Consider the following 16,214-nt stretch of genomic DNA (forward strand, 5'->3'; position numbering starts at 1 on the left):
TTGACCACAGACATCCTAGTAAAGAACGTTCAGGTCTGTTTATCAACACACCCAAACACATTCCATAGTTTGCACGTGCGTGGGGTATCATTCTCCATTTTGACAATTTCCAGGAAGGTCGATTAATCACTGTGGAACATTATTTCTGTCAATCTTTTTCATTCGTTTGATCATACAGTTGTTATTGTTTTGTTTTAGTCATTTTTATTGAGTCATTAATCACTGTGGAACATTATTTCTGTCAGTCTTTTTCATTCTGTTGATCATACGGTTGTTATTGTTTTGTTTTTAGTAATTTTGATTGAGTTAGCGATTTACTGATAAAAAAAAGGTCAACTTTCAAATTTCACTTCTGATCCCAATCGTCCTTCAAGATCTTTGGTGGTCATAAAACCTACTGTAATACTGAACTACCGGTTGTAATGTTTGCCCAATTAATTCACTATTATCATATAACCATTCCCCACAGCTAATATACCTTACAATTTTGGCAATTGTAAATTCTTATTAGAATTCCCTTACTTTTTTTAGAAGAGTATATATATAATATATCACGGGCGGAAGTTGCCAAAAAGTGTGTTTTGGACCACACAAGTGTGTGTTTTCTATTTCCTTTCAAAAAAAGAAAAAGAAAAAAAAAGGCAACACACACACACACACACACACACACACACACACATGTATACAAACATCACTGCTGTTACCAAGTGCTTCCCCCTCCCGCTTCCTACGCCAGTGTATAGCATAACAAAGGCGTCTACGTAAACCTCATCCCAGTCTGAACTAAATACTTTTTTTGGTCAGTTAAAAAAAAAAAAAAAAAAAAATATTATTATTATTTTTTTTAAACGGACATGTGCGTATATGTGTGTGTTGCCCATTTGTTTTACTTTCTTTTCTTTTTTTGGAACGGAAATAGAAAACAACGCATGCGCAGTATAAAGGAATAAATAAATGTGACATTTCTGCCTTCATGTGCTTGTTTTCATTTTGGCATTTACAATGTATGCTAATAACGTTTACGAAAATGAACAGAACTCGGGAAATGTTCCGGCATTTTTGATGAAGCTATGGACACTAGTGGAAGACCACTCCACGGATGATTTAATATACTGGGGACAGGTAATTATGCGCTGTCATTACACTTTATGTACCGTAATAACTTGTTTTCATCATGAACTGTTATCGGGTTTACCGTTTAGTTATACACGACTATTATTAGGGACCGCGGGCACTTTTTAGATATGACAAGAATGATATTGATTGTTTGCTATACTGAAGAAATACCTTTAAAAGAATTTTAAAAAAATTCAAAAAAAAAATTCAATTAGCCCTGACCCCCAAAATAAAAAGTTTGTAATCAGGGTAGGTAACTCCGTTTTGTAAAGAAAAATAAAATCCCAAAAAGTTTGGCACACTCAAAATTGTAGGAATGTATTCATTATTTTCAAATAAAATACCTTCAGTACCATTAATATAATCAGTATAATCGACTAATTGGTCATTATAATACCCATTCACCCCCAAAAAGGGTCCCACATAAGAAAACGGCCATTTTTGTTGCATAAGCATATATCATACAACATGTGGAATGTAATAAAACTCATTTGTGCATTACAAATGAACATTACCATCATTGTCATGTGCTACATATAACTCTTCATTCGTTACCCGCATTATCACAGCATTCAATTGTACAGAGTAAAGAGCATCAGTCGGCCATGGAAAAAGTGATATACAGGTCAATGGTCAATATGTAAGAGGACAAAATGTGTACCATTAATGTTGTATCTGTCAAAATGTCAACTTGTGTGTGTGTGTTATATGAGAGATAGAGAGAAGAGAGCAGTGAAAGAGGGGGAGAGAGGAAAAGAAGGACAGGGCAAGAGAGATAACAGATGTATGTGTTAGGTTTTGGGAAACTGAGTTTCTTCATAATTACAAAATTTGGAATAATTAGAGAGAATGCTTCATTGTTGCTTGTATGGCTTATTAAGCCAGCCTGTCTTTGATTTTTTTAAATAAGTTAGTGGCATTAAATGTTTTTACATCACCCATGCTGTGTTATTGAGACAATTATATACACATTTAGTGCTGTCATTGTCAAAGGTGTGCAAACAGTGGTTTAATTGGTGAAACGAAAAGTCGTAGAATACATGGTTAGGATTTTAAAAAGTTTTTTTTACACAATAAGTATAATGTCAAAGTTGACATTTTTACCTGGGTACCACTTAATTGATTACAGCCAGTGCTCCACAACTGGTGTAACAAAGGCTGTGGTGTGTACTATCCTGTCGGTGGGATGGTGCATATAAAAGATCCCTTGATGCTAATCGAAAAAGAGTAGCCTATGAAGTGGCGACAGCGGGTTTCCTCTCACAATATCTGTGTGGTTCTTAACCATATGTCTGATGCCATATAACCATAAATAAAATGTGTTGAGTGTGTCATTAAATAAAACATTTCCTTCTTTCCACTTTAATACTAATATTAATAGTTAATATTTTGACTTGACATTTTTTCCAGTGACATTTTGTCCTACATCTGTTAAAGGGACACGCCCTAGTTACGGCTAGTTGTTAACCATTACGGCGTTGTTTTTCGTTATTAAACCCATTTTTCACAAATAAAATTGCACTTTACTTACATTTTATTATTTAGAATACACATTTCCATTCACCTGAAGTGCTTTTTGGTAATCCTAGTAATCCTGATGTTTGTAAAACCACGAAATGCATTTTTTGTATTTCTTAACAACAGCCGTGCACTCGAGAAAAAAACGTTAAGCAAGCGAGGTCCAATCTATTTTTAGAGCAAATCTTCCTGTGTAAACGTCACAGACGTTGGTATACCACGTGACCGTTATCATTTTTGGTTCGGTTTGTTTTCTCTTGCACGGTTCGCGCAATCAACATCCGATTTGTTGTCGTTTGCTTGTTCATTTGTGAGATTTTTCTTCACAGTTCGTGAACATTTTCAGTAACAATAAAGTTCAGACAAGTAAGTGTCTCAATACAAAATGTTACAAACCCTTAAAACCAATAATTTTGCTAAGTCTTACGATATCTGGAGAGGGGATACAACCAGGACAGAACAGTTGGAACATGTCCAGGAGAGGTGAAAAGAATGCACCCCAAGTCTGTGCGCACTCTGTGAAAATTGTCGTGACGTAGGCATTGTTGTGCTTCGAGCGACATCTACCGGTGACATCAGAATACTAACTTTTAAAATTATTTCAAGCAATTGGGACATGGGGATTCCCATGGTATTTATCGATATAAAACCTGCTTTTTCACTCCATTTGATAAAAACGTGATCTAAGTGTGTTACAGGTTTGTAGATTAACCAAATTATAATTTATTTTCGCTGGATGGAACTAGGGTGTGCGGCTTTAATTATAAAGATGTGGTTATAGGGATTATTTTTATGTGATTCCCTAACAACAGATGTGTCAGGGCCACAATAAATGTATTCATAATAACAAATCATTGAAAATGTAAACAAATATCCGCCATCTTGGATTGTAGTAAACAGACAAACAGGAAGATGTTGTTAACGGGCGATCACAGTTATACAAGAAATCAAAACATCTAAATTTTGTCATGTACTGCAAGAGTAATAAATTAAATTTAATTACCTCACAAAAATAAATACTTGCAATAACAACAACAACACTATTTTTCAATAATTAAATGCGATATCGCTACTTTTTCACTTTGCCACTGAATAAAACGTAAAGTGGCAAGTAAAACGAGTTCTATATTTGTTATAAAGTTTTATCAATGTATTTTATACCTGATATTCTTCCAATATTAAACAATAAATGTTTTATAGACGTTAACTAACATGTGCTTTTCAAACCTTGCATTTGGCAATGGTGTAACAGATGTGAGTGGCACTACCAGTCTTCCGGTGCGGTCTCTACTATTATTATTATTATTAACTATAATTAACGTCTCATTCTGGAAATTACTTCCGACCGTCCCCCACTCCCAGTTTGTGTCTCTAAAGAAGGATTGGAAGGACCTTCCTTTGGCACCGTCACTAACTATTACAAGTATTAAAGTATTTAATAATTTATGTTCTTTAAGTTTATATGTGACAGTGCCAAAGGAAAGTCCTGCCAATTTCAGCCATTACCAACTACAAATACTGGGTTGAGTTCAAACATACAGCTGTGTCCGGTGTATTGGGTCGAGTTCAAACATACAGCTGTGTCCGGTGTATTGGGTCGAGTTCAAACATACAGCTGTGTCCGGTGTATTGGGTCGAGTTCAAACATACAGCTGTGTCCGGTGTATTGGGTCGAGTTCAAACATACAGCTGTGTCCGGTGTATTGGGGCGTCCAGTGATTCAGTGCACTTGCTATTTTGCTTAGGTATGCACAGGAAGTTGTCATGTTGTCAGTGTTTTTAGCAAATTAAAACTCAATTTCTTTTTCAATGGTTAATATCCCCTGATGTAAATCAAGTATCCACATATTTATTGTTAAAGGTACGATTAAATTTTTACAATTATCAATAATTATATAATAATTTCAAAAAATAATTCTCGTGTTTTTGTGTATATAAACGCGAAGTAGGTCAGTCTTACGTCTAAAAAACACCTTTCCCACATGTTAAAAATGATCATAAACAGTGTAAGTCTTTTTTGGGGTTATTTTTGTTTAAATTAAAAAGAAAAATACAGAAAAATGGAAATAAAACAAAAGTTTTAACACCTTACTTGACAGTCAGTCCAGTTCACAATTGTCACATTGTTACAGAAAATTAAAATGAACAAAGATCCACGTGTGCACACAGTCTACCTGAGAACAAAAAATACATGTAGGGATCTAAGGCATGCATGTCAATGAACATGCATCTGCAGTAATGACAAACTGTGCCACTCAAGAAAACGATTACGAAACTGATTATGAGATGTGTCATGTGTGATCGTTCATTTTCACAGGAAGATTTTTAACAAGACAAAACAAAAAAAGTGCTAAAATAATCCTGGGACAACAGTGTAGCATTTATGGACTACAACGTGAGGTCATGGGCGGTCTATAAATAGCAATGTCACTGGGGCACATCAGTGATAGAAATAAGAAAAAAGATTCACTTGTCCACTGGACAAGTATACCACAAAATCTACTTGTCCGCCAATATTTCCACTTGTCCATCTATGTAGGGCAGGAGTTGGATGCAGAAGGAAAAGTTAAACCTCTTACCTTTTCTTTTTAAACCAACTCGCTTATTTCTCTTCACTTCAGATTGCATGTAATTTTCGCGACTGGTGACTGCAACAAATTGTAGAATGTTTTACAGTTGAGATGGTTTCAGCGTGAAACAAAAGTCATAAAAAATTTGTGTTTTTGTTTAGGATTCATTGAAAACCAGTTAAATTGTTCTTGAGCACATTCCATTCAGAACGTACACGTCACTGCCATGGTTTTCAACTTTCACCTTCAGCTGAAGGCCTGGAAATAATTATTTGGTGGTGCTTGACAAATTGGCCTATTATAAATGAAAATGTGCCTGTCACCAAATGTTAAAATAATGTTACTGTTGTCCTTTATTTTTCATGTACTGTTACATATATACTAGTAGGCCCTACGTACAAGTTTACATGATGCAGTGAATCTCCTCTGAACAGTAGCCTGAACCCATGTGCCAAATTAATTGGGCCCAAATAAGTTAGATCGGTATCCAGTTTACAGGGGGATTGATATAAATTTTGTTGTTGTATTCTGTTCACTATTAAATATGGGAAAAGTAATAAAACTCAAATAATTACTAAAATCAAATTTGAGTAAATTTATGCAATTTATAATCACTTAATTAGCTGGGGAGGTAGGGGTGCCTATGAGATGTAAATGAATTTCAATCACGTTTGCAACTCAAATAACTTTAAAATAGCAAAGCTAGTGATAAATATAATGAATAAGGTGTACTTTACTTGCTTTAAAATAAGTTTCCATTTAACTTTGGTTCTTAATTGACATTTGTCAAAAACATAAGCTGAAGTGAAGTTACCTTGGTGACAACTATTGAACTAACCCGGAGACTCGTCCAAGGTGATATATAATAAAACAAAGACACAGAAACTGAATTGAATGGTTTTGAGAATTTTTATAAAATCCACTAGCCACAGGATCAGAATCAGTGATTTAAAACATTTACTAGCCACTATTAAAAATTCACAAGCCCTACTTCTGTTTAAGTGGATACAATTTTACTAAATAATAGTAATTATTAGATATGTCACCTAAACAGGGAGATATAGTTTAAAAAGACTAACATTGGGGGGTTTGGGTGGGGGCAGAATGTTCATATTTACAAAATATACTTAACTGCAACATTTGACCAAAACATTTCACTAGCCGTCAGGCATGGCAATAGTAGTTATTTACTTGCCCAACATTGAATATCACTAGCCATGGGAGTGGGGCTACCATCATCTAGAAGCCCTGGCACACGTGTGCGTGCTTCATCCATTCCTGAGGAAATCCGATACTGGAAATTGTACCCCTTCATGCATTGCCACAGAGGACTGCCGCCCCAAGACTAGGTTTATAAACTAAAGCATGTGCAGTTCTACCTTTATTCTCTTTGTATTGCATTATTTGTTTTTATTTCAGAGACGGTGCAAGTGAAGCTGTATACCTCGGCTGTCCTAGCATTTAGTTTTCACCCCTATATTAAAAATAAGATTTAATCCTCCTTATTTAATGGTAATTTGTAAAGAATTATTTTTATTTATACTGGATTTGTTTCCTTTAAAAAAAAAAAAATATTGAGTGGGTATGGGTTTAAAACTTAAAGGTAGACTAAACTCCAACAAGAGCCTTATGTGTTGGAAAGATGCATACCTGGACCACCAACACATACTGACACTTTAACAAATGAAAAACGCGTAATTTTACAATTAATAAAAAAACATGATTATTCCTGCTAACTGGGGGCAGCCATTTTGTTTCGTTTTTGTAACGTCCAGTGGTATAGCTTGGGGCAAAGTGATGTCAGCTCTGTCCAACTTCTCTATTATGCACAGTGTAAACAAACACTCTAATTTATGACAAGGCGCTTCGCTTTTGTAAAACAACATAAATGACTTGATAGTATAATAAACTGTTTAACTAAATATATTTCAATTTGCATCAATATAACGAAATGGAGTTATAGTATTTTTTTCTTTTAAAATTTCCAAAGAAAAAATGCATATTATTAAGCCTATTGGTAGAATACATTCGAGCAAAAACGACCACTCAAAATACCCAAGTGATAATTTTCTTTTCTTTGGGATTACGTAATTGGTCAGTTTTGTGATTTTAGATGGGAAAGTCTATTTAATCAAGGGTTTTACAGAATTACTTACAATAATAAAGCAAAACGGCTGGTAAAGTCCATTGCGATTTGAGGTTATCACACAATACCCTGTGATCTTAATAAAGGAGGCACGTCTTTTCAGTGTGTCTAGACACAGTGTCTGGGGACCGTCTGAATATACACCTGCCAATCAAGAACCACAGGTACAGGCCATGAAAAAAAGAGACCCAATTAACCAAGAAAACACTCCCGACTATTATTTCCGTACGTGGGTTAATTTATATACAAAAAATAATACAGTGATTTCAACACTGACAATGGTGGTTTATTTTGTATTGAAAAATAAACCACATATACACGTTGCTGTGTTACTGGGATGGATATTATTACAGAACATTGCGATGCATCCGCAAAAATTAGGTACATGTTTTGTTTCTTCAGTTCAAAGACTAATTCCTGACGTGACACATTAGGTATTACGTAACACCAGCTCGCCAGAGGGCGTATTCACTGGGATGGTACAAAATGGCTGCGCCCGTTATATATAATAGCCGTCACATTTAACCGTTTCATTAATTAACTATATGATTATATCTGTTGATATTAAGCAGTAATGTGTATTATGTATCATTGAATATGCATACCAGTCCAAAAGCCTTGCTTTACCATTCCTTCAATAACATGTTTTTATATGAATTTTAACTCTATTCATTATGAAGTTACATGTCAATTCATTGGTTTCCTTTTGAAGGAAACGGACTATATATGGTGAGCACATGATTGTTATTCAACAAAGAATATTCTAGTTTTCATTTTTTTTATAATTATTGTAAGCATGAAAAATAGGCAGCAGTAGCAGCAACAACAGCTTCCAAAGGTTCTCATCTTCTAATGAACATACTGAGCCAAGCTAAAAACTAATACTGCCTTCAGCAGCTACAATATATAATCATATATAATTTTTGCCAAATGAGAAAGGGGTGGGGTTTAATTTCCTTCTTTTTTTGTGATTGGACACTGAAGGAGCCTGAGTGACTGTAACCTTACCCCACAATGTCAGCAGTTACCCATAGGCGACTAAAACATTTGATATAGTCCCCTCCCCAACCAACACCCCACCCCCTCCCGGCATCTGCTGTCTGTTTTCATATTATGTGTTGGTCAAACAATCGTGCATTGGCAGTTACCCACCATCAAACAAAAGGCCTGTACTGGTAGTGTCAGTTTGTATTGAATCTAAAGATTGTAAAATTCCTTTTATATTCTTTTTCAGAATGGTACAAGTTTTCACATTCATGACCAAAACAGATTTTCACGTGAAGTTCTACCAAGATACTTCAAGCATAACAACATTGCAAGCTTCATTCGCCAACTCAACATGTGTATGTTTTAGATTTTAAATTTTACTATTTTTTTCAATAAGATATGACATTTTTAAAAATATGTGCCTCAAGAAAGATACAGTGAAACCCATCTAAACTAGACACTCATAGGACCAAGTAAAATGTCCAGTATTAAGGGGTATCCTGTTTAAAGAAGTTCTGATTTTTAGGGAATTCTGGTTTATTGAGGGTCCAGTTTACAGGGGTTTCACAGTGTTTAAAAACTTAACATGACCTACCAATTAATTAATTCACATATGTTTATTGTACTGATATATATATATATATATATGTTTATTGTACCAATATATATATATATATATAGTGTTTTTGCTAGACATTTGGAAAGGCGTCGATAAACAACACTCGTGTTAGAGGGCATTTTTACCATTTTCAGTTCAGTTTTTTCATTAAATTTTTTTTTAAATAGAAGGTAAAATTTGTAAGAGATATAATACTTATATTTGATTATAACCAAATAAGTTTCAGAGTGTATTAGATTGATGATGTAAACTACATCAAAAATTTAATTTATTGTTCCATATTTACAAAAAACAACAAATAAACGTCACTGTATACAAGAAAGTCACATGACATGCTGTCAAAGTTGAGGGTTGTCAAACATGGATTTTACACATGAGAACATTCGTTTAATAGTGTGTGAATCCACCCCTGGCGCGAATACACTCGACACATCGTTGCCTCATGCTGTTGATCAGACGTCTGAAGAACTCTTGGGGAATGGCGTGCCACTCTGCCATAAGAAGTTGACCCAGATCATGAAGGTTGGCCGGAGGGGCATGGTTATCCCGAACTCTCCTTCCTAATTCGTCCCAGGCGTGCTCTATTGGGACCAAGTTGGCTGGCCAATCCATCCTGGCGATACCTTGTTGTCTGAGAAAGTCCGTTACCACCCTGGCGCGGTGGGGTCTGGCATTGTCATCCTGCAGAACTGCCCCGCCGCCAATCTGCTGAAGGCCTGGGAGAACTAACGGCCGGATAATCTCATTCAGATAGCGGATTCCATTCAGATTGCCATCCACCACATAGAGGGGGGTCCTGTGGTGGATAGAGATGCCGCCCCACACCATGACGCTGCCACCACAACGGTGACGTTGTCTAACGTTAACGTCAGTGAAGTGCTCCCCAGGACATCTGTAGACACGAACCCGACCGTCGTTGAACTGGAGACTAAACCTGGACTCATCAGTGAACATCACTCGACCCCACTGAACACGTTGCCACCGCAGATGAAGCGTGCACCAGTGACGTCTGGCCGTTCTGTTACGTGGTAGGAGTGGTGGTCGAACAGCCTGGCGACGGCAGCGTAGATTATTGGCTCTCAGACGATTGCGTATGGTTTGATCAGACACTCGAGTTCCAGTCGCAGTCCGCAGATTGTCACGTAATCGGCGTGCAGTGGTTGTGCGTTGACGTAGAGCCATATTGGTGATGTAGCGGTCCTCTCTATTTGTAGTGCTTCGGGGTCTTCCCGGACGTGGACGATTTCGAACAGAATTCGTTGCTTGGTACCGTTGCCACAGTCGGCCAACGACACTGACACCAAGTCTCAGAGCAACATTTCTTTGCATATTGCCATCCTGAAGCCAAGCAATAGCCCTCCCTCGATCTTCGATAGTCAGTTGATGTCGTACCATTGTCGAATTTGGAGTGTGCACTGTACACGAACGCAAGCTCCAATTATATGGAAATTCAGCATTGGGAACATGGAATACACATGCAAAGCGTGCAAATGAAGCGCTTTGTGAAAAAGCAAGTTATGGGCACTTAGCAGACCTTTCGCTTTCGCCCTAATTTACGTGCAAATGTAAGCATGTTTTCGCCATTAGAACTAGTCGACAGTGTCAATGACAGTGGATTTTAATTCATTTATGGGTTGCTTAGACCCACTTTCGTCAAAATGGAACAATACCATGCGTGACATTATGGTTTAGCTAATATAATTGACATTCAGAAAATAATGTCGAAAATATCGTCTGACCCTTAAATTCTTTTGAGTAGTATATATATATATTAAATGTGTAATCAAAACCTTGTGTCGGAACATAAATGAAAAAAGAAAAACCACTGAGATAACAAAACTATTATTAAACCACTGTGCTTTCATTGTCATTGTTTATGCCAAATATGTGACATACGTGTAATTTAATATATTTATAACTATTCAGTATGTGTGTGTGAGGGGCGTTGAACATGCAAGGCAAATATATGTTATTTCCTAGTACAAGAAGGCAATGCCAATAAAAAGATAAAGCTAGCCCTTTAGTTTAGATACATTTTTGTAAGTCTGTGCAACAAACTTGTCAGATATCAAACATGTAATTTGTGTATGCCCCATATATAAACATTTAAAATTGTGACAGTATGTATTTACCATATTTTGAATGTTTGTAGTGTTTCTTTTCTCACTGCATGTTCGTAAAATACTATGTACATGTACATGTACATGTAGAGTCAAAAAGATATTTGTTTTTTTATATGTAGTTCAAACAAAAGTCATTCTGTTCTAGATAATAAACTACTACCATGTTGCATTACACCAGCATATTGCATTGCCAGTAAAACATGGGAGATTATTAATTGGTAAACATTTACTTGTAATACTGCTTTGGTAGAACTACTACCGTATGGAGTTGAACAGAACAGCAACAGTTGGACATCTAAAAGTGTGTGTCAGGTAAAATGAAATACTTTATAGAGGAAACGGTCTACATTGTATATAGGTGTGTACTACAGGGTGTTAATTGAGATGTAGCTTTGTGACATTATACTCGCTGCACATAAAGTAAATAACAGTAGTGTTGAATGAACTCACAGTCCAAATAGTGTGTTGGGTCCGGTACTGTAGTGCATGTAGATTATAATTTTCCGATTAGTTGTGAAATTGTGATCTGTATTCATAGAACTCTGCGCATTTTTGGGGTGTTCACAGTTCAAATTAGCCGTCAGCGTTTGCTGATCAATGTAGTTCTAAGCTGAATGCATATTGATTAACACTGATTTTTTGCTGATGCAACTTCAGTGAAGTGGTACTTACTAGTGTAACTATTAAAAATTAAATAGCCAAGGCATTTTTGAAGCATATTTTAGCTAACAGGGATTTATCCAGGATTATTCACTGGATTGGGAAAATTAGCACAATTTTAGTCAAAATTTTGAATTTTGGGAGCCACTGAATTTATGCATCTGTATCAGTGTAATATAATTTAAAACATATAATTAATTATATTCATTTTCTTTTAATACATTATTCTTAATTAAATAAATAATAAAACAAAAAAATGTACCAATTTTTGTTTTGATTTTCAGTTATACATGTACATGTATATTTAAAAATAAAAAATAATAAATATAAATATTTGCATTTAATTAAATCTTAAATGCCAAGTGCTAGCCTATTTTTTACAGTTAAATAATATATAAGGAACAACATTATTTGTATGTACTGCCCAAGAAAGTCGATACATTGTTTAGGTAAGTTTCATTACGAAATTTTAACATTATCAGCAATGAAATCTAATTTGATGTACAGTACATTACTGATTTCTGTTTGCATTACGCCTACAGTGTTACTTAGAATAGTAAATTATTGAGTACCAGTGTAAACAGCATGAAATCGTTTTTGTCTGTTCATATATGTGAATAAAATTAAATTGGTAAATAGATCAATTTTTAGATGGTATATATATTGATGATGATTAGATTTTGAGATAAGATTGGTGAATAATTGGGAATTTATAGCCAAGAAATTGGGAATTTTCTCTGACATTTGATTTTTGGAAGGATGCCGATGCTTAGTACTGTACAATGCCTGGATAAATCCCTGGCTAAAGAAACATAAAGCTGACACATTTTAATTTTATTTTTGTATCAAAAGACTATCTTAAATTTAAAAAAAAAGTGTATTTATATATATTTAGTATGTATATAAAAATTAGTTTCACAGTTCTGTATTGTATATGAAGCAATAAAAGGTTTGACCTTCAAAGAAATGCTCATTGAGCTGTATCCTTTGATAATAAGTAATACATTCATTTTGAGAATTTACTCCATTTAGAACCTCACAGTGTGTGTGTGGGTGGGGTGGGGAGGGGGGAGGTGGGGTCACCACTACATATCCATCATTGTGTGTGTAAAATTTCCACATCTATGAAACCTGCTATCCAGTACTAATGTGTACAGTGTCATTTCATCAGTCCATCTATACAGTCGTATCTGAGAGTGGTACTATTACCTAAATGTAACTTGGTTGCATGTACATTGAAACCTATATCTAAACCTGACACTGTACAAACCAGAATCCTGTCAAAACCAACAAAGTTTCATGGTCCTGAATTTTCTAAATTCTAAAACACAACCCTCTATACAACAGATCCTGTCAGAATCAAATAAATATTAAGTCCCCAGCATGATCCGGTTTAGACCGGTTTCATTCTATTTAATTCTTGGCAAATTAGAATGAAATCTGCCATTGATAGCCTATTCTTTTATTGAGTCCCATCAGTGGGCCAACTGGGCTATTCCTCGCTCCAACCAGTGCACCACGACTGGTACATCAAAGGCCGTGGTATGTGTTATCCTGTCTATGGGATGGTGCATATAAAAAATCCCTTGCTGCTAATTGGAAAGAGTAGCCCATGAAGTGGCAACAGTGGGTTTCCTCCTTCAATATCTGTGTGGTCCTTAACCATATGTCCAACGCCATATAACCATAAATAAAATGTATTGAGTGCATCGTTAATTAAAACATTTCCTTCTTTTATTGTGATGCCAATGTTTTTGTTTTTCAGATGGATTTCGAAAGGTGGTTAACGTAGATCAGGGTGCTCTGAAGGTAGACAGAGATGACCTTGAGTTTCATCACACATACTTCCAGCAAGGTCAGGAACAACTGTTGGAAAACATCAAACGGAAGGTAAGATCTGTGACGAGTTCTCTTTCTCTTTCTCCTTCTTTTGACACATCATGTTTGATTCCTTAAAATGCATGTATGCACTTAGAGAGGGCTGGAAGTAGCCCAGTTGTAAAGTGCTCGCTTAATGCGTGGTCTGTCTAGCATCGTTCCCCATTGGTGGGCCCACTGGGCTACTTCTCATCACAGCCAGTGCACCACGACTGTCTTAAAGTCTCTAGTATCTGATATTACTGGAGTGTCCTGTTGCTTTCACATAACATTACTATTGACACAGTGTGGCTGTTTAGTCACTGTCATATGACTTGACATCATAACTGGAATTGAACTGAACCACATTCTTCACAGACCGCTACACACCCAAGAAATACAACCAAACCGAACTAGAAATAAATCCCAACTTGCACATGGGGATGTAGGACAACATTTAGATGGATCTTACAGGATATGCAAAAAAGAATTGGGTTACTTGCACTTATTTGTATGTAATCCATAAATTGATTATGCAAATTTTCAAATAGAAAGAAAGAAATGTTTTATTTAACGACACACTCAACACATTTTGTTTATGGTTATATGGCGTCAGACATATGGTTAAGGACCACACAGATATTAAAAGAGGAAACCCACTGTCACCACTTCATGGGCTACTCTTTTCGATTAGCAGCAAGGGATCTTTTATATGTGCCATCCCACAGACGGGTAGTACATACCACAGCTTTTGATATACCAGTCGTGGTGCACTGGCTGGAACGAAAAATAGCCCAATGGGTCCACCGATGGGGATTGATCGCAGACTGACCACGCATCGAGCGTGCGCTTTACCACTGGGCTATGTCCTGCCCTAACTTTCAAATAAGTTCAAAGCGCATCGTAGTGAAAGTGGGTGTAGCAATGTAACAGAAAAATCACCTCCACCGAGAGGACACTCAGAAATTCCCACTAGCTACTGCCAGCACTTTATACCGACACTAGTATAGCAAGAGCTGGCAATAACTATTGAATGTGCATTGTTTCACATCAGAGTGCTTTAATGTTTGGGGTGTTAATGGTATCAGTAGTAGAGCACTTGCCTAAAACATGATCAATAAAAGCATAAGATTTATATTTCATATGAAAATTTAGATTTCTCGATAAGTCTGAAATACTTTAAAAAATAAAATGGAAAGTCACAAGGTGCTTGTGAAGTTGATTATCAGAAAGGATACTGCACACTTTGAGCGGCATTTACTGCCTTCACCCTGATCGAGACTTAATTCAGTATATAATTATGTTGTTCTGTTTGTGTGAAAGTCAATATGAAAGACCTCCGGCTGTTAATCAGCTGAGGCCTATTTGGTGAATGTGGATGTTTTCCCCTTATTCTTTACATCAGGTGTTCCAATTACCACATGTTGACAATAGTTCATAATTAAACAATGTGCTCTGGGGCTACCAAGAAAACCCATCAGATTCTTTACTTATATAATTCTCACCCTCATCCTGTGTCCCATGATGGGTACATCAAAGGCCATGGTGTGTACTGTCCTGTCTAAGGGAAAGTGTCAGGGTTTCTGCCAAAGGGTACGAATGGTAAAATTACATCAGAACTCGAACTTAAGAATTTGTCTCCCATGGCAATTTTGTAAAGAATTGTCATGGGTGAAACAACCCACTGATGGCAATTTTGAGTCTGCCTATTGCAATTTTAATTGAAAAGTGACATTTGTAACAAATAAACATGACTGAAAGACTATTTTGCTGTATGCAGACATATTTCAAATGCACAAGTGTTAAATTCTTGCAGATAACACACACAGGGTTTATACATTTTATCATTGTTAAGGAGCTTTACCAGATGATCTCTACCTACAGCAGTTTATATCTCAACGCCGTTAAGTTCAAGCCCTAATTATGTACCCTACAATCTTGGAAATTAATGGATACATTTTTATAGTTTTTAGAAAGATTATAGTAAAAGAACTGATGTTTAAAATTTGTTAAAGTAGTGTCCAATTGAAAAAAAACCCCAAACCCATAACCACCTAACCTAGTAAGGACACTTAGTGTTTTGTTTTTATTAACATACATATACAAATTATTTTCTGGAAGAAAGCCTAGTGGGTATATATTGGTAGCAGTAGCTTGTGTGGCAGCAATGGGTTTCCTTTCTTTCTCTCGAGCAAACTGTGTCAAAATAACCACATGTTAGATACCAAATAGCCATAGTTTAAAATGTGCCAATATATTGTTGAACAAATATTTTATTATTAATTTCTTTTACTTGCATATAACGACATATACTAAGGTAATCTCTATTGCAGAAAGGTGGTTGTATAGTAATGCTCATTGCTGCATTATTTGACATGAAATTAGGAAATTTCATTTCATATGTTAATTAAAAACTAAAATTTCTTTATTAAGTTAAAAATAAAAGGTTAATAATTTTGACATTCACAATGTGATTTTGTTTTAAACTTAAAATTAGACGGAAATTACATTATAATATATACTTTGTAATTTTATTAAAATGTGATTTTGTTTATAAATTTCTAAATTAGACGGAAATTACATTATAATATATCCTTTGTAATTTTATTAGAATGTAT

At 35.6% G+C, this 16,214-nt stretch overlaps 1 protein-coding gene across 2 annotated transcripts in view; it reads left to right on the forward strand.

Moving 5' to 3' along the window:
- Positions 1-967: 967 nt before the first annotated feature.
- The window catches only part of LOC121388256 (heat shock factor protein 1-like), a 54,625-nt gene continuing 39,378 nt past the window's right edge, over positions 968-16,214 (forward strand). For both annotated transcript variants that reach the window (XM_041519526.1, XM_041519527.1), the window contains exons 1-3: positions 968-1,122; positions 8,585-8,693; positions 13,505-13,629. In XM_041519526.1, the coding sequence (XP_041375460.1) occupies positions 1,003-1,122; positions 8,585-8,693; positions 13,505-13,629 (354 nt within the window). In that variant the 5' untranslated portion in view covers positions 968-1,002. The remainder of the gene's footprint in view (positions 1,123-8,584; positions 8,694-13,504; positions 13,630-16,214) is intronic.

This window comes from Gigantopelta aegis, chromosome 14 (genome assembly GCF_016097555.1).
Source record: "Gigantopelta aegis isolate Gae_Host chromosome 14, Gae_host_genome, whole genome shotgun sequence".
NCBI lineage: Eukaryota > Metazoa > Mollusca > Gastropoda > Neomphalida > Peltospiridae > Gigantopelta > Gigantopelta aegis.